Source organism: Parus major, chromosome 1A, assembly GCF_001522545.3.
Source record: "Parus major isolate Abel chromosome 1A, Parus_major1.1, whole genome shotgun sequence".
In the NCBI taxonomy this organism is placed as follows: domain Eukaryota; kingdom Metazoa; phylum Chordata; class Aves; order Passeriformes; family Paridae; genus Parus; species Parus major.
The window spans coordinates 34638285-34664755 of NC_031773.1; the positions used below are offsets into that span (position 1 = coordinate 34638285).

The 26471-nt window shown below is 39.5% G+C and overlaps 1 protein-coding gene across 1 annotated transcript in view; it reads left to right on the top strand.

Moving 5' to 3' along the window:
* Nucleotides 1-26471, top strand: part of TRHDE (thyrotropin releasing hormone degrading enzyme) — a 211945-nt gene that overhangs the window by 132564 nt on the left and 52910 nt on the right. Inside the window, exons 9-10 of the mRNA XM_015628042.3 lie at nt 1227-1414; nt 21224-21312. Of these exons, the coding sequence (XP_015483528.1) occupies nt 1227-1414; nt 21224-21312 (277 nt within the window). The remainder of the gene's footprint in view (nt 1-1226; nt 1415-21223; nt 21313-26471) is intronic.

Here is a 26471-nt window from a genome sequence, read left to right on the forward strand (position 1 = left end):
TGGAGTGGCAGGTAAAGGTCAAATGACATTAGTCACCTCCATGTGGTCAACTGAACTAAGTCCTATGTCTACACTGACTGCTAATGAGAGCTGAGACAAGTAACACACTGTCAGGCTTTTAAATCTATGTCTTAATCTCTAGCTGAATGTCACTGCAAGGATCTTTCTTGCCTGCCTTTATTAAAGCCTCTGGGACAGTCCTGGGCGATGGGAAGTCAGAGGAATAAATGTTGTCTTGAAAGAGCTGCAGAATCCATAGCTAATAAAGTAGAACAAAAATGAGACTCTATTCTGGTCCATAACCACTATAGCTATGCTGTGTGCTCATACCTAGTGTTGCAGCTAATAATTCTGTTTGCCTCAGTTGTAAATGCATTTGTTGCCAGCCCCTTTGTTCCTAATGCAGTGCAACTGCAGCTTCAGTTCTGAAGACACCTTCTGCTTGTATTCATCAGAGGTTGCTCAGTCTGTGATCCTGGACTGTTCGACAGCTAGGAGCATGTCCGCCGCTGAAGAACAAATGATGCCTCTTTCTCCTCATATGCAGTCTCATCTCCCATGATGCTACAGTATCTCTTTGTGTTTCAGATGAAAATCCACTTGTAAAACAGCATTTTTATTGACATATGGAATCAAATATGAACACATTAATCTTCTATGTATTGTGACAGGTGCAGTTTATGAAGCAGCCGGGGATATCTTGTTATACATAGCTTCACTTTGGACTTAAGGGACAGTATTTTCAAATAACTAGTCATAACTAACTTTTGATTTTCAGAACAGAGAAGCTCTGTATTTTTAGAAATTAGGGCCTTTCAAATATGCCTTATTGTAGGTGCCTAGATCAGCTAACACTGTGTCTTTTTTAACCTTAGCTGGCTAAGAATAGCTACCCAGTATTTTTGTGGCTCTTGTTAAATCCTGTAAAGCAGGTTATTTCTTCTGTTACAGTAGAAGTACTTGAATGATGTGGAAAACATGACTTTCTGACTGTCACTCTGCTCTCTGTTAAGATTGCTCAACATTTAATTTTAAGATACACAGAGCCTTAAGTTCAGTTATGTAGTGTGTCTGTATTGTGTGTGTCTGTGCGTATCTGCATACATGTGTGAGAATTATTTTACCCTTCAAAACCAGTTATGATCCTGGGGACCAAAAGAAAAAAAAAAAAAGTTTTACATGTTGACACTGCTTCAGTGTTTTGAAACTTCTCTTTTTTTTCCAAGGCTTTAAAAAGGGTTGGAAAATCTGTAAACATCCAAGAGGTAATGGATCAGTGGACATTACAGATGGGTTATCCTGTTATCACTATCTTGGGAAATGAAACTACAGAGAACATCATAGTCATCTCCCAAGAGCGTTTTGTTTATGATAGTGATACTAAACCCAAGGATCCTGCCCGTGGGGACAACAGGTACTTGTATTTCTCAGTTACTTTCTTTCAAGACCCTGTAGTTGTTTAAGTGAGTGTTTTATGTGTGTATTTTTATGAAAATGGCTTTTTTAGAAATCTGAGCTTTGCTTGGAATCAATAGCATGTGGTGACGCTTTAATTTGAACTGTAGTAAAGTTGGGACTAATTAAAAGAATTGGGGAAAAAAAGTCTATTGGCATCTTGACAGTTCTCTGTGGCAGTGTCTTACATCACTCATCTGTTTTCTCCCCTTTTCTTTTGATTTTGTCACACTCCATGAAGTCATCTGGAATGTGATTGGAAGGTTCTTAAAAAAGTCTTTGGAGTGGACCTCTCAATGCTCGTACATTGAGAAGCCAGATGTAAATACATGTCAGCTGCAGACCTCACTTGACTTGGGAAGCAGTCAGGAGCTGAAATGGACCTCTGTACAAGGCAGCTCTTTCATTTTTGGAGGCAGCTGAATTGGTCCTATAGGAGCTATTAGAGCTGTTACATTGGCTGAAATCAGCATCTCTGTCTCTACCCCTTTTCCATTTATTAGATTGTTTTGTTCCTGCTCCCAGCTGACTCTATATCCTTCCTTCATCCCAGAGACAAGCTGACATTCCTGGCTGATCCTGGGGAATCCTCATTGTTTCAAGCAGATTTCACATCATATTTTAAGCCCAAGAATAGTTGATGCTAGAGAATTTCAAGATGGCCTTTGAAATTTCTGTGTTGACCTGTTCATGCTCAGTGTGAAGGAGGGCACATTATTAACCTGGAATACTCTGTGTTTGTCCAGTAGACTTAAATTGTTAAAAAGTAAAATTTAATACAAAATTTTGATTGACATGTCCAGAGCTTGTAGAATATTCCTGTTGAGGAAGGCCTAAAATTATAGTAACATTTACTGGAAAGTGTTTAGAAGTTCATTATCTTTTTTTAGAACATGAATACTATGGAACTCAAACATGACACAGAGTAAATAGTTGTTTTTCTGGCTGTATTGGCTGTATTGGAACAACCTAACAGGGTATTAAGCATCTGTCTAAATTCTGGGCTGAAATTAGTTCCTTTGTGAAAAAGAGATTAAACAACTGAATGTGGACTGTTGGAAATGTTCATGACTCACAGCTCAGTGCAGCAAGAGAGAGATTCTCCCTATCTTGAAAATTTCTGTTGTGCAAGTATATATATATAATGTAATGTGAGTGGATTTTACTACTCAGAAGAATAGCAATTATTAGTTTTTTTATTCACTAAAACAGGTACGTTAAGCCTTCTAAGTATTATAGAAACTTTTAAAAATAGATTTTCTGGGTATTCAGTATTGATTGAAGTTACTGCTGCTGTAATTTATGAATAAAGACTGCTGGGTGTGTGAAAGATATCGGGGTTATCTGGTTGCTTGACCCTGGCTGGATGCCAGGTGCCCATCAAAGGTGCTCTATCACCACCTACATCAGCTGAGCTGGGGAGACAAAATATGATGAAAGACTCAGGAGTTGAGATAAGGGCAGGGAGAGATCACTCACCAGGTACCATCATGGGAAAAACAGACTCAACTTGGAGGCGGTGGGAAATTATTACCAATCAAATCAGAGAAAGGTAAAATAAATAAACAAAAATCTTAAAACATTTTCCCTGCACCTCTCCCTCTTTCCAGGCTTAACTTCACTCCTGATTTTCTCTACCTTCCCCCGTCTTCAGTGGGTTCCCCCCAGCAGTGCAGGGGAACAAAAATTGAGCCAGTGGTCAGTACATCACACGTCTCTGCTGCTCATTCCTCCTCAGGTGGAGGGCTCTTGCTACAGCATGGGGTCCCTCCCACAGAAGACAATCCTCCACAGAACGCTCCACCTGAGTCTTTCCCACTGGCTGCAGTTCTTCACAAACTGCTCCAGTGTGGGTCCCTCCCTCAGGGTGCACTCCTTCAGGAACAGGTTGCTCCAGTGTGAGTCCCTTGTGGGGTCAGAAGTCCTGCCAGGACCCTGCTCCAACCTAGGCTTCCTATGGGGTCATAGACTCTTTTAGGCCTCCACCTGCTCCAGTGGGGAGTCCTCCACAGGCTGCAGTTGGATCTCTGTTCCTCCATGGACATCCACAGACTGGAGGGTCACATCCTGCCTTACCATGGGCTGCACCATGGGCTGCAGGGAAATCTCTGCTCCAGTGCCTGGAACACCTCCTGCTCCTCCTTCTGCACTGACCTCAGGGCTTGTTTCTCTTACATATTCTCCTTTCTCCAACTGCGCTTTCCCAGCATTTCAACCCCCGTTACCACAGAAGTGCTACCACAGTGACTGATGGGTCTTGCCTTGGCCAGCAGCAGGTCTGTCCTGGGGCTGGCCCTGGCTTTGCTGAACTTAATTTGAAGTTAATTTAATTAACTTCTAACAGAAGCCACCCCTGTAACACACCAGAACCTTTCCATGCAAACCCAATACAAATGAGAATTAGATTTTGTTTTATTTTCATACATGACATTAATTTGTAGTTCAAACTGCATGTTGTCATATATGGAATGGCCAGGGCAACACCACCAGGGCAGATTCTGCTGGATTTCTTAGATTTTGATCCACAGATTTTATTACAGTTCTTGTTTCTAAACACTGGAGATAAGATTCAGTGCTAGAGAGAGCGCAGTGGAAGATATCCGTGTAAGCCATGCCAGGAATTTAGAATCCTAACAGGCAGTACAATACATACATGTATCTCCTTTGGCAGGTCTCTTCCCCTTTGGACTGTTTTTTTACTATGCTTCCATTTCCTTTTAGGCACAAACAGGAAAGAAACCCCTTGCTCAAGGAAAACTTTACACATGGGTTTTTTATTCCAGCCAGTTAGGAGACAGAGCTAATTTGCTGCTTCGCAGTTGAAATTTTTTGAAAGCTATGTTACAGAAGTATAAATACCAAAGAACAGGAATCGTATGCATTTAGCAAAAGGAGAAACTTACCTTTGCCATTTACCTTTCAAAAATCATCCATCAGCTTACATTAAAATCTTATGGCTTAGTTATAAATTGGTGTCTGAGTGTTATAACACTGACCATGCAGTTCATTCATGCATTCTGCACAGGCACGTGTGGCTGGGTATGCACAGTGGCCGTGTGTCAATAATGTCCTTTCATACCATCAAATTACGTAAAAAACAAGGTTGAGATACTGAAAATAAATTTATTCTTTTAGTTGGTAGTGACCTAGATATTTTTCAGTTGTTTGGCTTTTTTATTTCTTTTTTTCCACTGCTGAAGTGACTGCTGCTTCAGTTATTGTGAAAGCACTAGACAGGGAAAATCACATTAGTGTGTGGTCATTTGATAATTTGAGATGCATTACTCTACGTTGGTTTCTAATATTGAAAGAACTGAACTTTGTATGACACGACACAGTTTCTACAGGCTCACCAAGGCGGGTGGTAGCATTGTTGCGCAGTGCAGTGTTCTGGCTCATTCTGTGGGTGGCTTTGGTCAGGAAGTGGGCAAGGGTTTGCTGATGTCTGCTGATGAGATATATATATATATATATATATACATCTATAATCAGCATGCTGGCTTTGGGGGTGTTACAGATCAGTGGCCTAATTCACAGTCTAATAAAGTTAGTGCTTACCTCCCCTGCATGACCGGTGAATTTAGGCGTTGGACTCATGTCTCCCTGGGGAGCCGTATTGGGCACTGTAAATAACGGAGAGCAGATGGTATTTATGCCACATCTGAGGCCATGCTCTTGCAGGGCAGGCAACATTGGCTTCCTTAGGGTAGTTTATCTATGGATTAATCGTGATGATCATTCTAAACACCGTAAGAAGTAGATAGGTACAAAACACAGAAAAATGTTCAAGTCCAGGCATTTCCAGGAGTTTATCATCTAAACAGACGACACAGTATAGGTTGGATGGCTCCAGGGAAGGCTCTTAAAGCATCCATCTACCCTGTAGTCTTTTGTTATCCAGAGGTGGGGCTGTAGTTTGATATGTCACAGCAATAAATGTCAATTCTATTGCCTCCAAAATGATGAGGAGTTTAAATTTTTGGTTCAGATGCTGTCTAGGCAAATTTAACTTTGCCTTACTATGGAAAAAGTCACTTCAGAGTCGGTCTTTCAAATGTATCTACTGCATAAGAAATGTAAATAAAGACGCAACTGAATATTTCAGAACCATTCTGGTTTTATAAAATGTCTGTGCTTTCCTTTATGCTGTGTATTTATGCAGCAATTAACTGTTAAAAATGAGATGTGAAGCTGCATATTTAATTTTTAACTCTCAAACCATGTAGAGGAAGACAGAAGCAGCAAGCAGATTTTTCTAAGTGATAGATGGTAAAAGTGAAAATTGTTGATACCTTTGGCAGTGGTTGATGCCCAGTCCATTACTATAAGTGTCTTTAATTCTTCTACTGAAGAGAATGATTACACATTTTCCAATCTCCTGTATATTTGCACTCCTTGTCATTATACCTGTAGAAAAATGTGTTTCAAGAGCCATACATATACAAACTGTGATTTATTTCTGTGCATACAATTGACTGTATGGCTTGCTAAGCTCTAACACTTGGACTGAAATTATAGAAGGTATACAATTTCACTTCTTTGTAAACTGAACATAGATTTTGCTTGACACTCATGTCTTCACATGATCCATAGTTCTTATTTTATGAGAAAATGAAACTAACAATGACAGACACTGTTTCAAGAAACATCATGCTTTAGAAGGGTCAAAATCACCAGCTATGATTTGAGTTCCAAAGCCTGTGGCTGGTCTAATGTTTCAGCAGCAATTTCAGCTTAGGCAAGCAAAACTTTAAAACTCCTATTATAACTGTAAAATTCATATTCTATCCCCGTATAACAGCCCTTTAGTTAAGCGTAGGTTTGGTCCTGGACTCCTCTATACCCCTGTGAGAATAGATTATGCCCTTAGTTTATAAGGCTCTAGGGGAGAAGGTGATATTCCATCTGACAGGGTTCAGTGGGTTTCCATGCTTACAAAAAATGATGATTTTAAGGCACTAGCCTCATCCATCATTACAAAATGGCTCACAGATATGACAAAAAATCTTATGAAAAATAATCTGTGGTCTAGACAATAACCAAACCAGTTTTGATGAAATCCATAAACCTTTTATATACTATATTGAAGAGTAGACAAAAACTTTCTGGTTGTGGGTGTGTTTTGCCCTTTAAAAATATACAAAGCTTGTCTCTGTAAAAGCGGAGAAGTAACCTTTCCAATGTTATCAAAATAATTAAGTTAATGTTGCTGGGATAATATTAATTTATACAGTGTTCTTATCACGCAGGCAGTTTCCATAGCTAATCTTTGCTTGTTCATGATAATATCCTAAAGGGGAATGTCTTGTTAGGCACTGAACACAGCTAGCTGTGAGAAAAGAGAAAAACAGGAAGATGAACAGATCGGGGTATGAACAGGGTATGAATACATGCTGTAGTGTGGTAATCCTCTGTGCCTTTCTCTGTGTAGCTGAACTGGGAAAAATTCAGTTGAACAGTGCAAGCCATGGACATGACCACAAAACCAGAGCTGTAGAGACCCATGGGTCTAACACCCTGTAGTAATTGTGACAGCTGAAAGGCTTTACAGTGGGCTGCAGAGCTGCTCAGCAGTCACTCCAAGATGAATGATTAACTGCAGAATTTATTTCCCTTCAAGTCTCTTCTGAATTTCCTAGACAAAGCTCCTTTATTTATTCAGGCTTTGCAGAAAAAGGGCTGTGCTTGTCCCTTTACTGAAAATGATTTGCATAGTAAAAAGCATTGCTGTGTTTGGATATTGCCATGTGTATTCCTATATAGTTGTACAGCATTATTACTTGAGCAGCGATGGGGAACTTACTCTGTCCACTTACCAGCTAAGGAGCTGGTTAAACACAAACCAAAATGTTAGGAGCACAAGGGGAATACTGATCAGTATCTTTGCCGTGTTCTTAGAGCAATTGCGGATTAATGTAGCATATGTAGTATTAATTATGTAATAAAAAAGGACCATAATATGGACAAATATTGTTCCATAAACTGAGGAAAGAGGGCTAACAAAATATAAATAGAAAACAAAGTGCTCATTTACCTCCCTGTCTCTGAGAAATATCCTCTCATCTTCCATTTTCTCAGGTCCTTTGAGCATTCTCATGTTACGCCTTTCATCCTTACTACCCCTGAAACATTGAGGCTGTATCAGTGTTTCTACCAGAAACAACTACTGTGTTGTTACCTAGGGAGCAGATGTGGTATCCCTAGTTCTTCTGGAGTGACCTAAATGTCTCTATATCAGCTGTAATAATAATGAAGGGAGCAGGCTCCAGGAAAGAAAGGTACCAGTGTATTAGGCACAGAGGAAATGGAATTAACAGGAATGAGATGAAAAAATCAAGAGTCCTTAGTGGATCACAGAACTGTGTGTGAACACTGCCAGGTATTGATTTAACATTTTTTTTTAGCTGGTCAGGCAGGGACTTGAAAATACTTGTTCTTGTACAAGAGTGGGAAAGTGTGGGGTGCTCCTCTTGAAATGCACACTGCAGTAGAGGCCAGCTCTATGACACCAATAGATCGTGTCCTTTGATGTGCATAAGGATAGTCCTTAACCCCAGGGGCCTGAGAGAGGACAGTGCTGTGCTGAGTGCACAGTTGAGGAGCAGCTGAGTGCTGCTTCTCCTTAGGAACAGGCAGAGGAGCTTCCTCTGTGAGTGACCTGGAGCAAGGCTGCCTGCCTTGGGCACAGGATGGAACAGTGCCTTTGCTGTGTTTACTAGCCCAGCCCTTGTGCTGTGCACTCCCTCTTGAAATACGGTTTTTTCTTTTCTGTAAAAGCCACTAGAATGTCCTGGGTTTTTGTTTTGCTTTTTCACTTTTAGAGGCTTTTCTGATCCTTGCATATATATAAAAAAAATCTGAATGGGAAATACTCTTAAAATCTCTTCCAGTATGTATCTGTGCAAGTGTCTCCAGCACGGTTTTGCTGCTTGCAGAGATGGCAGAAATGCCAATTATAATTTAACACTTAATTTCAAAAACCATTTCACAGCTTCTAATTCTAAGAAGCTCTTCTCACTGGGAAACTTACAGGATGCTTTGGTGTGCAGTATATAGACAACTTTCAGTGTTAGAATTTGCAGAATGCTAAAGAAGACAAAATTAGTGTCTTGTATCATTCCTTCCTGAGTGGTGGCAGCACTTGTATCCTGATAGAAGTTTGGCTGACAGAGAAAAGCTGCTGCTGTATTTTATTGTCACTGCAGAATGTGCCACTTTCCTCATCTTATTTGCTAACATTAACTCTCAGGAATTGCTAGATACCCAGTCTAGTTAATTGACTCATATTAATTAAATCAATTTCATGCTGGGGGAAGGAGCATGTACTTGGGGGCAGTGCTGTGTTTTAATATAGAGTGAAGTCTTCAGGAGATGAGGAGGAGAATAAGGACAGCAGTGCTTGTGGTGAGCTGCTTAACATGCAGGGGGTAGGAGAGGCAGCGTGGCACGGCGGGGTGCAGGAGCTGGACCATTGAAGTTGTGTAGCTGGAATAGGCAAATACGAAGTACCAGGGAAACAGAAAAGGAGTTTAAAATCAAGGCTTTAGTAAGGGAAAGACCAGATTGGGGAAGGTGCAGACAGCATTTAACAGAGACAAGTTTTATAGGAGCGATGAGGGTGAATAAACGTTATACTTTGTTGACTTTGGAAAAATCAGAGATGTGAGTTGCCCATTGTAGATCAGAGGATCAAACTTCTACCATGCTCCATTTTTAATGTCTTCTTCCTCCTGCTTTTTAAAGTTGCTGATAATGGCTTTCTTATCCCTTTGTATGAGCCATTACATTCAACAGTAGACTCTTGGGTTTTATGGAGGAGATACTTTGGTGGGGGACTCTTAGGAAATTTACTGGGGAAAGAGAAACCATCATAGAAATTATATTTTAATCTTGCTTAAATTCACAGTATTTAAAGGAAAAATCAGAATTGAGCACTAGAATATGCTGAAAAACACTTGGTACTAAGACTCTGGGAACATACTGGAGGATTGTAAACATAGCTAGAGGGATACTCTCTTATTCCTGTAGCTCCTCAGTCCATAACATATCCTTGTGCTCCACTCAGAGAATTGCAGATCTGTGCTCAAGTCGAGGGGTTATGCTTATGTGTAAATCACGACACAGACACGGGGTTTGCATGATCAGCACCTTGTGTGCAGTTCTGCGAAGGTGTTTTGCACTGGTGCAAGGCAGAACAGAGGATGTTGGAGAGATTAAGAGCCTTTATTGCAGGGTAAAGAGGCAGCTGTTAGGACAGACACTTAACACTGTTAAAGCTTCTTTGTATCCATATTTGATTCAGGACCCAAAGTTGCTTGTCACTTTTGAAAATGAAGCCTTTTGTGCTTTTATGTAAAAGGTATTTTAAGGCAGGGAGCAGACAGCATGTGCTGACAAAGGATTTGTAGTATTTGTTCTTTGCCCACATCATTTTTCTAAATTTGATAAGGTACACTGCTAGCACTGGCACTGAAATGAGTCAGTTTTAGATAGATTCACAATATTCATAACCACCTCATTTATAATTTATTTTTGGATGAAATATTTAGCTAATATTACACAGAATTTTATAGAAGGTTTAGTAATCAGATAATTATATTAGTTCTGCGATGTTGTGTTATTATCAGACAATGCTTTTTTATTTCCCCTCAAATTTGGTAATTTAATTCAAATTTACTAATTTAAATTACCTTGTGTCTACGCTTAAAAAACAAAAGGATAATGAAGTTTAGACCGAATGGATGGCCAAAGACATACAGCTGTTTTCTAACAGAATACGCAGGCTGTCATCTTAAGGCAGATCCACAGTGCAGAGCCACTCATGAGCTCTTTCATGCTAGGGCTGCTGCTACAGCAGCGAATCTTTTTTTTATGTCTGGAACTTTGTGTTGTTTTTACATTGGTAAGGGCATTATATTTTGCATAAGACTCCTGGAAAATGTAATTTTTTTCCCTTTTTCTGCTCTAAGATTTACTTAAAGCCAAAAATTATTCCAGAGGTTCTTGTGAAATCCAGGAGGAAATAAGACTATGGCAGCGTAAAGGAAAACCACAAAACTGCATCTTTAATACATTGCTGTTAAACATGTTAATCAGTGTTATGACTACAGATGAATTATAGTGTCACTTATTGTTTTAAAATACATGCTTCTAAAATTCATTCCTCTAAAATATATTTCAGCAATCCTGTACTGACACTGAAGATATTTTCTCTGTATATACCTTTGTATTTAGGTCCTTATACATAAAAACCTAAACATTCTATGATCCGTCATATAAATAGTTGCTCTTAGAAGCAGCTGTCAACCTTTCATTTAAAGTCTACCAATGTATTGCCTTTTTTAGTATGTTTCTAAATGAAAACATATATAATAGAAAAATGTATAAAATTAGCTGTATTGAGGCAGACCTGCAAATAAAGAAGCTTAAAATCAGAAACAAGTCATCCTAGATGTGCTAGCCTCTCTCAAGACTAGAATATAATCTTCCTAGTCACTCTCATGCAATTTTAAATATTTCTTCTAACTATAAAGATTATTCATAGTTTCCTTCGTGTGTGCAGCTAAGTATAATTTGTGTTCAAAATTTTAATAGGTTCATAATTTCAAATACCTTCCAAATCCCAGAGTTTTATTTCCCTCTGAAATATATATTAGCTGTATTCAAGTGCCCATCCAATCAAAGCCTCAGACAAAGTAGATAAATCTTAGTTAAGAGGCAAGACTGCTCTACAAATTGATTTCTGTTCATCCATGAGACATCTTCTAAGCTTGCTTCTATTAAAAACTTGAAATACTTTTCAAAATCTGACACCTCAGGTGTAAAGCCCATTCAGAGCCACGAGGTGGTAAAGCCATTATCTGCCTGGAAGCACCTATCACGCCCTGATCCTGTTGGGTTGATCTGGATGGTATGTTGGTCTGACTGAAAAATTTAATCACCTCCATATCTGGGGCATAAGGGAGAAGGAAGAGAAGAACTGATACAAAAAGCTCAGGTAGATTTTGACAGTTTTTGGATTAGATGGTAAGAAGGAAGACCAATAACTTCTGAGTACTAATGTGTGCCTCACTTGGAATTTTGTTAGCTGCTTACGTAAAATATGTAATACGTGTGTGCATTCTATTGCACCCTACCTTCACTATATCTGGACTCTGGAATGAAAAAGTTGCCATCTGTATTACAGCCAGGTAGAGCTCCTTGAAGACAATGCTGGAACATGTCTTTAATTCACAGAGTCCATCAAAGTCCACCAAAGTTTCGTAAAGGAGCACAAAACTCTTTGGCCCAGTATAGTGTAGAATAATCTTAGAATAAGCATTTCCACACCTTTTTTTTTTTGCAATCTTTTTCCAGTTGCTCATGTAGTCAGTGTTACTAATTTTATTATTTTTTCCTTAGCTTACCTTTTTCTTGTTGATCAGTCTGTTAGTCTTGGGTAAGGACAGAACCCCTGTAACCCCAGAATCCCTTTGTCAGCACCATTTCTTTTCCTCATTTTGCTTAAACCCAGCAAACTGTGGATCCTACACACACTTACTGTGCCCTGCTGTTTGATTTCAGCACTGCATAGTGTTGCAGTCAGAAATTGTCTGTCTGCAGGATTTGTGAAAGTCCTGTCTGATTCAGACATCGGAGGCCTTCTCCTTTTATACAACTAAAGTACTGTCCTTTCTGGTTTCAAGTTAGCTGACTGCAACTTGTTCCTTGATGAAAAAGTGATAGTGTCTGCTTTTTCATCCCCCTTGTAGGGAAATTCAACTTAATACCTTTACCAGTGTTCTCACATGTTTCTCACTGTTATTTGTATTAAACTCCTTGTTCTCACTTTGAACTCAGGAATTAAGGTCACACTGGGCATATACAGATGACCAGCGAACTTCAAGCTATGGATCAGGGGATCTCAGTTATTTCAAATTGTTCTTTTTTTATCCAATTTTCATTTATATTTGTCTTTGCTGCAAAGTTAGTGAAATCTTCCCTTCCTATCTGCCATCTTCCATGCTCACAGGGTACAAGAAATCCTTTGACATCCTGTCTCAGTGTAGGAGATGTAATAATTGTGAAAGAGGGAATAACATATTCTTCTGTTGTGCTATGCCTCTGGGCACAGCCTACAATCACTTTACTGGCTTGTATTAAATCTAATGAAATCTCTGTGTTCCTCAGTCTTCTGAGAATGATATTCACAACATGAATATATTGTCAGCTCCTTATCCATTAAACAGAACTAACACTCTTGTGGAATTGCACTTAATAAAAATGTGTGATACTCACATGAGCTTCCCCTGAAACCTGAATTACTCCTTACTGAATGAGATACTATACTATATAATAACCTGGGAAAATCTCTATGATGCTTTTAAATTATCTTTCCCAGCACAATCTTTGTAGAAAGTGTGACTTACAAAATTGTATCCTGCTGAGTCCTGCTTCTTGTATAATCTTTTTCTGTAGTAGGAAGCTCTGCAGCTGTTTTGCTGTTCAACAACTTTCACTCATTTTCTACTGACCACCTTACTTGTACTTGTGCTCTCAGCCTAGGATTAAATGCTTCCAGGTATCACTGCAAAAAGACTTGTGATTTTCCAGATTGTTTGAATACACTTTGAGGTTTTCTGTTAACAATTTATCTTTCAACGTTCGCTATCTTAACATTCAAAATTCAGTGAAAACAAATTCTTTTGGCTTGTGTTGTGGTTTGACCTCAGCCAGCATCTAAGCCCTATGCAGCCAATTGCTCACGCCTCTCATTGGCATGGGGCAGAGAACTGAAGTAAGAAAACTCATTGCTTGAAACAAAACCATTTTAAAAGGGAAAGCAAAAGCTGCTTGAAGAAGCAAAGCAAAACACCACTTTTTGGGCAGGGAGGTTTTCAGCAATCCTCAGGAAAGCTGGGCTGCATCATGCTTAACAGTTACTTGGGAAGACAAATGCTGTGATACCTCCTCTTTCTCCTTTTTCCCCCAGCTTTATATACTAAGCATGAGGTCACATGGTATGGAGCTTTCCTTGGGTCACTTGGGGTCTGTTGTACCAGCTGTGTGTCCTCCCAGCTTCTTGTGCACCTCAAGCCTCCTTGCTGGTAGGGTGGGGTGAGAGGCAGGAAAGGCTTTGGTGCTGTGTAAGTTCTGCTCAGCAATAGCTAAAACATCCCTTTGTTATCAAAACTGTTTGCAGCAACAGGCAAAAAAATAGCCCCATACCAGCTACCATGAAGTAGTAGTCCAAACCTTGCTAATCTTACTAACAGAAACTGTACTTGTCTTGGCAAGAAAAGTGAGAGATCTCTACTGTCTGCTTTTTATACTTATTTAATATCCATGTATCACACAATCCTTTATTTAGTTCCTTATCAACTTTCTGTGCCTTTTCATTAGCCAGAAACATCTGCAGCCATGAATCTAAATGTTTTTACTTGCCACTATTTGTATATGTCTCCAGAGACCACCCAGGTATTCAACTGAAGTAAAAACACAAATTTTAAATCTTAGTTTTTGTTTTGTAAGATTCACTTGCATTCAAAAGGTCAGATTTTCTCATTACTTTGCTTTTGTATTTTTTTGTGTCTGAAATTCAAGCACATGAGTTTGTGGAGATGACTGATACCAATATATTCCCTTGGTAAGAAATGCTAATGTCAGCATCCTACCCTGTTCAGGGAATCACCAGTGTTTGCAATGGCCACACTGAGAAAGTGTTCCCTCCTCAGACTCAGTGCTGCTCAGCTGAGCACGTGTTTATGTACAAGAGAGACTTCAGCATTTCTATCTGGAGAGAACTGAGAATGGGAAACTAATGCTGAGGAGTCCTTGCTCCCTGTTTCTCATCTTCAGCCACTCTGGAATGTACCAGGTTGTTACCTTTAACTGAAGAGACAGAGTTGGCATTTTGGATATTAAGTTCTGGTGGTTAAAATAAGGACATAGGTGTCTTAACCAGTCAGTTTTACTCTTGGATTTTCCTTTTTATGCTTTTTACTCTTAAACTATTTTTATGCTCCACTTTATCTCTGTGTTAAATAACTTTAATCATACCCTCAGTGATAAGAGGCCTTAGATTGTTATGTTCTCAAAATACTTCACAAAGATTAGTAAGTGGTACCAATGAGCAAGAAATGGATTCCCATCCCACAGAAATTTTTGACATATCAAAACATTTCCCTGCAATGAATCAAGACAAAAATCAAAGCAAAAATTGGGGAAAAATTGGTTTAGAACATTCATTTCAATTCTGTAATTTAACTACCTTACATTTCAGTTTCAGTCATTTTAACTTCCCCCTGCAATTTTTTGAATCAGCAAACTGAAAGTTCTTATTTAAAACAGTAGTTATAAAATGTTGCAGCAGTGCTTTTTTAAAATAATGTATTTGAAAATCTGTGCTGAAGCCTTCTTTTTCTTACAAGCACCTTGGTTTTGAAAATTTGCCTTTTTCACTTAGAAATGAAAAAAAATCATAGGGAAGTTAGTGTTTAATTATGGAAGGTCTCTTTGTCGACACTGATGAAAAGGTTCATTTAGTTGCTTGCAGGTGTGACTGGTGCCATCCAGAGAGCCATCAGGTATCTTACTTTGCCTTGTGCTGCCCCTACACAGGTGAGAGCATCCTTATAGTCTTACAGCCCATAGCAGATGTCTCAGATACCCTACGACAGCTCATTTGCCATCACCTTGAACAACTGAATTTATCCAAAGAAACTGAGTCCTGGAAGAGTGATGGTTGGGATTTTACCAGTGCCAGCTGTTGGGTACATGATTTCTGTTCTTCTAGCCCGAGATAACTCACAATTTCATTTCTCAGCCTACTGAGGTGTTTGAAAGTACATACAGCTTTTGGTGTTAAGCTTTCCTGAAAATAATTCTGTAGAAGCTTTGCAGTGGGAGAGATTAGGAAAAAAAGCAGATGGCAAATCATTTGCCTCAATTGACTTGATTGATTTTGTGTGATGCCAATGAATATACAGCCTGTATATCCTCCTCTGATATCATGTTCTACCTACAGTGAAACTTGTTTTCCTGTGCTCTGATCACATTAGAGCAGAAGGCTTTATCTCCTAAAGTCTCTTCCCACCCTAAATCATTCTATGACTCAAGTTTATGATTGCCACTACACTTTAAATTAATTATCCTTATTATATCCTGCTAAGAGGCAAATCACTTAATTTGCTTTTGTGCAAAGCCTTTTAATTTTGTCTCTCATTCTTCTGTTGTTAGATGTACTAAAAAAAAAAGTAATTTTTTTTTCCTTAAATCTGTACATTGTTCTGTTCTTCCTTATAGTTTTCCTCCTTTGATTTCCTGGCTAAGTATATAATCAAAGACTATTAATAGATGTCTTCCAAATCTAGATGTATGGAGTTTCTTTTAATTTAACAGGATTTTTATGTGGTTTTTGAGGTCCAGCTTCCTCCTTAAATATTCCTAAAGAAGTTAATCCGTACCAGGATAAGAGAGAAGAACTGTTTAGAAATATAAGCAAAAAGTGAAAAATTAGATGGTTGAATTTCTTAGTGGAAGATCATAGCCCATTAGATTCTTGAGAAACCTGTGCTGATTTTTTTTCCTATTCAGCCATGTAATAAAGGGTGTGGGAGAGTTAGGTGTCAAGAGTTTTCTGGTAATAGGAGTTTTGTGAGTGTAATAAAAACAAGTATTACTTACCAAGATGACAGAAGTATTCCTTAGTGCTAGTTGACATGGTAATAAAAAGACAGGTGGAGCTTAATGCTGATAATGAGGTGATACATGTGATATATGTGGGGAAAGCAGTTCGAACTCAGATACTCTGAGTATCTGAGTTCTAAAGGCTCAGCTGAGGCTGGTTCTAAAGAAACTGTTTTCTCTCAGAAGAGAGATCTTGGACATGTGGTAGGTAATGTTCTGTAAACATCAGCTCACTGTCCAGACACAGTCAAGCAAGTAAATAGAACAGTAGGGATTAGTAGAAAAGCAGCATTTAAAAAAGTATAAAGAGTGTAGAAGAGGAAAGAATTATGCCACTTTTAATCCCTGGTAGATATGCCTTCAAAGCACTGAAGCAAGGCTTGGTTTTCTAACCTGAAATAGTAGGTAGGAAAAATACAGAGGTGGACAATAAGAAGGATTAAGTACAGTTTCTGTGTAAAGAACAGCAGGATAGATTAGAAATCTTTAACCCAGGGGTCTGTTAAAGCAGGATAAAAGAGGAGTGTTGTTCACTTTCTCTGCCATTCAAATGTAGGTAAGCTGAATTCTACAGTGGTACTTCAGTTACAGATGTTCTGTCACTTCATGTGAAGCAGTCACATTGCTTGTATACTCCTTATAATGCAGGATAATAAGCCTCTGAATATTGAGCAGATACCTTCATTGTTCTGTGAGTAATGACTAGGAATAGCTCAACTTCTTTGTTTAGTTTTGAATCCAGGGGAGAAGGGAGAAATGCCACTGGAAGAATGTGGTATTCACTGCCTGCATTGTTTGGAAGCTTGGTACATTATGGTTACTGGGAAGATGAATCTTGAAGATGAATGGATTTATATCCCAGCAAAAACATTTCACATTTCATTAATGTGAAAAAGTAGTCGAAAAGGTGTGTAAAATCTGAAATGCCAGGAACCTTACCTTTTCATTTTTAATTACCTGAAATCTTTATTTTGAAAGCAAAGGGAATAAACTACTGGGTTTTTTCTGGCTTTTCCATAGCTCTTTGCAAAGAAGCCACTGAAAACCCAATGTTTCTGTGATATTACTATTCATCAGAGGCAAAAGTATGTGGCATCATATTTGTTTAATGTTTTATGGTCTCAGGATTTGCCCACAAAGGGATCTCAGTTCTTTTTTGCTTAAAATCAAGTTGTAACCAAGTAATCATCACAAATACAATAATTTTCCAAGTGAGATAAAGTATACTACTTCTGCCTACCTAGTCATTATGTAATGCTCAAGACAAAAAAATAAGTCTACATATTCCACACAGAGCATGATTAGTTTGCTTCTAGTATTGCATTAGCTAGCTTCTAGTATTGCATGTAACTTGGCTGATGCAAGATACTGATGCTTTGTGAAACAAGTCTTTCTGATTAATCTTTAAGTTGAATGAACACGCTCCGGTATTATGCATTAATAGGGTGCTACAAAAAAATCCACCAGTGCATTCCCTTTAATTGTGCATTATCCTGTCAACCTAAGTTTAATTATTTCACATGAGCAGTTTCTCACTTGTAAATCAGCAATAAAAGGTTTATTTATAATACCTTTCAACAAGATTCTCCATTCCTTATATTTCTTGAAGATTGAACAATGTTATGTTCAGCACAGTTCATGTTAACATGTCTGTTCTAGTTTTAGGTGTCTCTCCTCAGCTTCAGAGATGGTTTTTTTAAAGTTCCTGAAATAGCCCTTAGTTTTTCCACAATAAGAGGTTTGCCTTTAGCTCCCTGTCAAAGTAATCAGGTTTGATTGTGGAGGGACATTATGTGGGACACCTCTGCAGCTGAGCAGCATCTCAGGCAGACTGAACACACAGTTCATTAGCACCATTTCACCCAGGGGCTGAGTGTGCTATCTGTACAGGCATCTGAGTCCTGCAGACATAATCTTGACAGTAAGAGGACTAAATGGGTTGTTTCAAGTCTTGCTGCCCTGGTCACTGCACCCTCAAGGCTAGATTCTTACTGTCACTGGAACTGGTTTGTCACAGCAGGCAGCAGATGGCCAGGTGGAATGAGATGGTTTTTTCCCCAATTATAGATACATAGTGAGAGCACGCTGGTGGTGCTCTCAACATACAAATAAATAAAACATCTGCACTACTCTCAGACAAAGCAGGAGGAAAGCAGGAGAGTGGTCCCCCTTTTTCATCTTTGCTCTGTAAAGTAGAAGACTCCTGATAGAAAAGTGCAAGAAAATTTCATTCTAATCTCACCTGGAGAACACAGTCCATACAGATCATTCAGAGACAATGAATGGAAAACGCCGTTTTGGAAGGTGAGCCAAATGCGTCTCCCTCACATACACAGAAGTTAGCTACAGCTTCTTCTGCAACAGCAGCAGAAGTTTCTCTGAGAATGAAGAGGAATGGAAGGAGAAAACAGCAGCAGTAAAGTAGGAAAAATGTGGTCTTTCTAGATGTCTACTAAAAGGATGCCTGTGGTTACTTTGGGAAACCACCAACTGAGAGGGTGAGATTTGGAGATCCTGGAAAGCACCAAGAATGTCGGGAGGTCTCTTATATTGGGGAGGTAAAAGTTAAATTTGCCAGTACTAATATTCCCAGCTAAATCCCACATACTTTCTGGTGGGTAGATTTTTTGACACTTGTTCTGCAGCTAGATCACCTTTCAGAGAAGGATCTGTCTTTACTTCAATAGGATTTATCTTAATTGGAGACAATATAAAATATTATAAGGTAGCATAAAATTCTTCTCTGTACAAATATTACAATGTACAGAATACCTTTCTGTGAAGTTCCTTCTTGAAATAACAGGTGTCCATGTATATGTTCATACATGAATATTTCTGGGTGTGTATATATGTGCCTAAATCAGGTATATAGGCAGTGCCTAGTATCTTTTATTTTGCAATTTTGCTTTTTCAGCAGGAGTTGGAGTGTCATAAAAATACCATGAAAATGCAGTCTTATTTTTTTTCCCACATACCAATGTTCCTGTTCTTTCAAATAATGTAGGAACTCTATGCTAAATTTAGCCTTATTTTTCTCAATCATAGTTTGCTAGGATCTTTTTCATCCTGAAGAGCCATGTATTTAGAACTGGGTAGGTTTCTAAAGGTGATGTATTTCCTAGGAGGTTTTTATGGACAGACTCTAAGACACTGGTGTGTGTCTTGTGAGGTATAAGGTATTTAGTGGAGTAGCGAATACAATTCAGTGCATCACTTCACAGCATCTCCTGACTGCCCTCACCTGCTGAACCCAGGAGTTACTGCTGCTGTAGCTATAGCAGCAGGATACAGTACACACTTGTATCTCATTACTCCAGTTCACAGTCCAGAAAAATAGTAAAGCCAAAAAAAAATGGAGGTAACTTTGTGTGAAGACCCCCAGATTGGGAACTGTAGAAGCTAATGCACCAATGGACATCCTTTTCTGCTGGCTGTGTTGTGGAGTGTTATGATGTCCAGCACAAAGAGTGGGCAGGCTGATAAAGCCAGTAGAACCTTCAAATGACACAGCTTAATTATCCAAAAAGTGTCTGCCAGAGCATGTGCTTATGTGGAGCTTATCTTCAGTGCAGGAGCATGGCACCAATGTTCAGAGAACCTAAAATCACATGGAAACTTGTTCTTCTCTCATATGGCAGGAAATGCCATACTTTATTTCTAGTGTCACTCATAGCTCTTTCAACAAGATAGTTGTCCAAGTATCTCCCCATCTTTGCTGAATCACTGCTGTGTGGACAAGTGTTTCCCTGCACATGATTCTGTTCTAAGCAGTGTGTATTCCTGTGTGAGCTGTGCTGGGGGCTCTTTGCAAATGGGTGGGGAGCTGTGAGCCCAGTGTGCTGGCAGGGCAGGGCTCTGTCCCTCCCCCAGCCCCCAAATCATGCCAGCCAGGCAGCCCTTGGAAGCCAGCCCATGTTGATGTGGCTGTGGAGCATTTGGGTGGTGTTTGCAGTTCAGTGGAGCAGGCTTCTGGGTAAAAGGGGAAAGCCTAATTTTGTCTTTGGTACCATGGGCTAGTTTTGCAATGCTGTGTACTAGCAGGAGAGAACTGGCCCACACTCATCTTTTGCAATCATTTTAATGCAATTAGAATGAAATTATATTCTTAATTGGTATCAAAGTGGTACTTTATGGTGATATCTGAGTTGGAGCCAGGCTCTTGCCATGCTGCCTTGCTTATCTGCACACATACTCCCATTGACCACCTACCTAAGGACCACCTGTAAGGCACCTAAGGCAGAGGGACCACCTGTACCATTACTGAGTGCTTCCCCTTTACTGCTTTACAGAATGACATGGCAGGCCTGTGAGGGAAATGTCTACTTTTTCACTGACTGGTGAAAAATGCTGCTTTTGAGAATTAAGAAGAAGAGGTGATGATGAAGACATGGAGGAAATAATCCTTTCCATCTGTTCCTAAATATATTCACTTCATACAGTCAATTTGTTTATTGAGATGAAGATGTTATTTATAACATTTACTTCAAATGAGAAACAATTTGTAGTACCCTATAGGGAAGATGGGGTCTGTTTTTACCAGTGTATCACCAAACCCACATGTGATGTGTTTTGTCCAGTTTGCATATGCATTGGTCATAAATGGTGCCCAGAAGTGGAGATCTGTCCCATTCATTTTGTTTTTATAAACCAGCAACAGTGAAAGCCCATTGTAGCTTTTTAAGAAGTTGCTAGAAGAGTATGTTATTTTTAAACTTTGAAGTCCCTATAAATCAAAACATGTCTTATGTGGAGGTATTTTCTAAGTAAATGTAAAGTGTTCTTTTTATGAGAAATCATTATTTCCTCTTTTGTGAAGCATTTTCTTAAACTAGGAAAAGCTTTGTTAAAAAGTCCTCATACGATGATAATGTGTGAACAAATGTAAAATATAATTTAGATTGGGCGTCTTTTTATAAATTATTTTTCTTTCTTTTATTGCTAATGCAAATGCATTTCAAAATCAAAGTAACTTGTTAGAATCCACAGATCTTTACACTGCTACTGAGACTGTGTTTTAATTTCTTTGACATGATCCCTGATTGCTGTGAGAAGAATCAGTTCAGTATTTTTGTTCTTAGATTCCCCCTCCTTTGTCTTGCAGCTACTTGTGGCAGATTCCATTAACAATTGCAGTAGGAAATACGAGCCACATCTCATCAGAGGCAATTATATGGGTGTCTAACAAATCAGGTAAAAATAAACTTTCCTCCCAGTGAAATCTCATAAAGCATACTTGTGTTTTCCTCAAATGTATCTTTGGAATTGATCCTAGATAATTGTTTAGTTGCTCTGCACCCAGTTTTAACTGCTTAAAATGAATTGCAGAAAAAGCAGAGCTGGGAAGGGAGGGAGGAGGAATGAAGGATGAGCAACAATCTAGATTTATAATATTGCAGAATTTAGACAGTGTAATGTAAGCTTTTACAAAGCAATGTAAAGTACTAAGTATTTTATATTTGGCAACACATATCAAATCATTGATGAATGCAATTCACTTTATTGATTGGTCAAAGTTAAATGTAATATTGTATAATGAAGCAGATGTGATGAGTATGGTTTAGTACATTTAGAATTCTAACATTTTTAACTTGATCCATAGTCTGAACCAGGCCTAAGAAATGGTTGCTGTCATTAAATTTATCTTTATTGATCTATCAATAATATTTATTCTCTCTGTTAGATAACCATATGCTGGACCTCAAAAGTGCATTGTTCTGCTTACTACTTATTTTCTTTTTCCTCAGTTCCTGCATGATCATAACGGTAATAGTTATTGTCTGGGGGAGAGTGCTAGGTAGCAGTGGTTTTTTATCACCTAAGAAAGGAAGCCTACCATAGAAATCTTATGAAATACTTAAATAATTTCCTTAGCACCTCATGCACCATTGTTGGACAGTTTTGGACTAGAATTGAGGAGAGCGAGGGAAAACATGTGGGGACTTCAATAGAATTATTATATAAAAGGGGAAAAAAAGAATGCATGCATCCCCTTGACATGTGGGCTTTAGAAGGAGAACTTACCCTTTCTTGTATAATTAGAAAGGTATTGAGATTTTCCTCTAATAGAAAATTAATGGGAGAGAAGAGAGTCAAATTTGTGTGAGATGTTTGTTCCCTTTTGCAATTTACTAAAATAAATTAGTCACTAAGCTTAACAGCCAGAAGGACTGGAAATGAATGTGTATGGTCAGTAGAAATCTGAGTACTCCAGCTTTCTAGTGGTACAAGGTACGTTTTTCTTTACCTAAATCATTTGCAGCCTATGAGAAAGTAACATATTTTATGCTGCTCCCATGATAGAATGATCTAGAAATGTGCCTGCAACCAGAAAAATTTTTATACCTTGGAAACATCCTCTCAGCAAAGAATACAGGTTTTGCCTTACTTTTCTGAAACTTACTGCTTTGGCCACGCTTTTTAACATTAACGCTTCCAAAATACTTCAAGACCTGTTTGCACATTTAGAGTCTGCCTTAATGACCTGCTCTACTTTTGTCCTTTAGGGCTTGATTGAACTCTCACTAAAGTTATTAGCAAGGTTCCCACTGATTTCAGAGCGAGCTGATCGTCCCATCTCATTAGGTTGCACATGCATGCCTCCCTCCCTTCACTCTCACATTCAAAGTTCAGTATATTACTATTTTCTACATAGATGCTTCCTCACTGACTTTTACTTGCAGAGCGCTGTGGAGGAACAAGTCTATAAAACTGCTACCCACTCTTTTAAGATCTACTGCTTCTATTGGAATGCCTTCAAGAAATCAACAAATTAATGATGGCCAGTGTGAGCAATTATTTTGGGCTGGCTACTGTATAGAAATTAAAGAGGAACCTTTCCGAGTCATCAGTCTCCTGTGTAGCAAATCAATGACACTGTGATCTATTGTCATTATCCTTGTTCTTCCTCATTACTTTCACTCACTCATTCACTTGCTGTGCCTCATTGAAAATGAGACTGTAAACTTACGACTACAGCAAGAATGCCCTCTTGCTTCTACTTATTGTGGTCTAACTCAGATGAAGAATTCCTCAACACAGAAATGTCAGTAAGAACATGCCTGAATGTATACACAATGTATGATTGATTGCACATGCTACTGTGTATTGAGGCTGGTATACATGATTTTGTGATCTTCCTGGGAGTTTTTCTGCAGCTGGTATGTTTGTTTCATGGGGATGAGGGAGGAATTCTGAGACTCCAAGGACAATTTCCAGTTTTGATTATTGTGGACTGGAAGAATCTGGAAGACTTTCTGTTGTACAGAGGACAGTTTCAGTATTGTCCCAGTGGGTAGTCTTGGAAAAAGTCTGCAAGCTGGAGGTGAAACAAACTGCTCCCGAGGATATTTGGAAGATTGGAAGTGGTCACATTGTTCTTCAAGTGAGTGTAATTAAATGCAGATCCTCAAATCAACTTTGGATTAAATGCTGTTCATGAGGATGGTTTCCGTGCACTTTTTAGGAAAGAGTAGGCAATTCCTTCTTGTTGATTAAACTGTTGTGCTGAAGGAGCTTCCAGTGTGACTTGGAAGAGTGGATAGGAGCTAATGACCTCTGTTGTTTGTTATTGTGGTGTGTTGACCCTGGCTGGACGCCATGCACCCACCAAAGTCACTCTATCACTCCCCTCTGAAACTGGACTGAGGAGAGAGAATATAGCGAAGTGTTCATGGGTCTCAGATAAGGTCTGAGTTAGAGGTCCCTCACCAAGTACTCACCAAGTGCTGTTTCAGCAAAACAGACTTGAAATGGGAGCAGGATAATAAGAAATAAAAACAGACCTTAAAATGCCTTGCCCCCCTCCCCACCCTTCTCTGTTTCCCAGCTCTGCCTCCTCTCCCCTAGTGGTGCAGGGAGAAGGGAATGGGGACTATGGTCAGTTCATCACACGTTGTTTCTCCCGCTGCTCAGGGAGAGTAGTCTCCCCAGCTCTAACATGGGGAAAGACTCAAAGTCACAGCCTCCTCTCAGGCATCCACCTGCTCTGGTGTGGGTCTCCTCAATGGGCTGTGGGTGGATCTCTGCATCCCTATGGATCTCCATGGGCTGCAGGGGCACAGCTGCCTCACCGTGGTCTTCACCACAGTCTGCAGAGGAATCTCAGCTCTGGTGCTTGGAGCACCTCCTGCCCCTCCTTCTCCACTGACCTTGGTATCTGCAGGGTTGCTCCTCTCACCCTGCTCTTCTCTGGCCACAACTACGTTTGAGCAATAACTTCTTTTTTTCCTTCTACTTAAATATGTTACCACAAAGGCATTACTACCAATTTCAGTTGGCCCAACCTTGGCCAGCGGCATGTCCATCTTGGACCCAGCTGGTGTTGGCTCTGCTGGACACGGGAAAAGCTGGCAGCTCCTCACAGAAGCCATTTCTCCTCCCCACTGCTACCAAACCTGGCCATGCAAAACCAACATAGTCATTATTACTGATCACACATGTAATTTCAGCTGCCAATAGGGAAAAGGGTTCAAGTTGATGACTACCACTGTGAGATTGCTGGCATATCACTTAGATCTTCCAATAAAATTAACCTTGTCTGTGGGTTATCTAAGAAAAACAAAACCACAGCAGTTTTGAAATAGCTACATATAGAAATACATCAAAAAGTGTTCCTTTTTTTTTTTTTTTGGTGGTATTTCAGATAACAATATCCATCAGGAAGGAGTAAACCCTGTGCCTTGCCCTGGCTCACCAAGAATGGTTATTTGCCGGTGTAAGAGTCTTTTCCTTCATGTGCATCCAGAAATACAAAAGACAGAATTGTTGATTTTTGCATCCTCTCTGCTACTGTGTCTGTGACTTCATCAAGATGTTGTAGGATACCAGTTGGTATTTTCATGAACAAGGGATATGAGGCTGCTCTCCAGCTTTTTGAGAGTGACAGGAATTTGGGGTGATTGAGTTGCTTCTGTATCCTCATCTTGTCTGTCTCTGGCTACATGCCAGAGGTAGTGAGCATGCAGATCACTGATTGTTCAATATGCTGAGCTGGATCAGTTCAGATAACTGCATGTCACCACAATTGCTGGCAATAGTGCTAGATCTGTCCATTCTTCACAGCACTGAAGTGAAGGAACACACTGGAAATTACAGCTATGCAGTGTCTACTTGAGTTGTAGTTCATTGTGCTTTGCAGGAAATCCTATAGGGATATAGTGCCAGGCCTTGGCAACTTGTTTGACAAGGTGCATAATATCCAAGATGTTTCAAATTTAATACAGCTCTTCCCGCCTGTTTGCTGAAGGTATGTAAGCATAGTTTTAAAAGCCTTTCATTTTGCAAGTTCTTCTGGCAGTCTCTTCTCCTTTTCCAGTGAACCATAGCATTTATGTAACCGCATTTCTACTCATCAGTTCATATACCAGCCATGAGACGGTCCTTTTACTGGGTTCAGTTTGTCTTGTGTGTGAAATGGAGCTCTCATTTGCTCTCAGAGTGCTGCACAAATAGGTCACCACCACCTTTTTTCCCGGTTCACTCTCCATCTCCATGAATGAGGCTGTTCTGCTTCAAGTGACTGTAAGCCAGTTGCAAAGGAAATATTCTGAGGGCTGTCAGAATATCTTGTGCCAAACCTTCCTATCCATGCTGAGGTCAGAAACATCATGCTAAGATGGCTTTGTGCCTCAGTCTTGCAGGCATGCTGAATGATAAATTTTGCTGGTAGTGTGGAAATTGGTGTTACAAACTTCTTCTGTCATATTCCAGGGCTTATTTCTGTTTCTCCTAGATAAGTTGCCTCTTTTGTGGTTGCTGTAATGATCTGTGAATATGTATCCACAGCGTTTTGGGATCAGCCCAAAATCAGTAGTGGGTGGAGAGCCAAGAGCCAGCTTTGAAGCCATTCCATCCCTATGACTGCTAAGCAGGGCTTGTGGGAATGTGTTGGTGATTGCTGATGAAGGTGTACTAGGTGTGGAAGCACAGGCTTATCTGTGCTTGTTCCTGCAAATCCAGAACTGACCTTAACCTCAAGTCAGGAGATTTAGTTAGTATCCATTTCCAATAGGTGAGCAGAGCTTTGGATAAAGGTATACTTGCTGTTCCTTAGCAATCACTGTTCTGGTGCTCAGTCTCCAAATAGGAAACATGTCCCTGCAACTCAGCAAGTGCTGCTAAACTGGCTGACAGAGTTTTAATCTGCCTCCCTGCCCTTTCCATCCCCACCTCCTGTTCATTAACTGATTTTTTATGTTCCAAATATTCCTTTAATAGACCTCCCTACCCCAGTTAAAGTGACTCAGATTGCTCCTAATATCTCCTCAGGAGTCCCATGAGATGGGGGAAAGAAAGTTCAACAGGGCGATTCCCTTCCAATAGCAAATCCCAATTTACTTTGCCACCTCCTA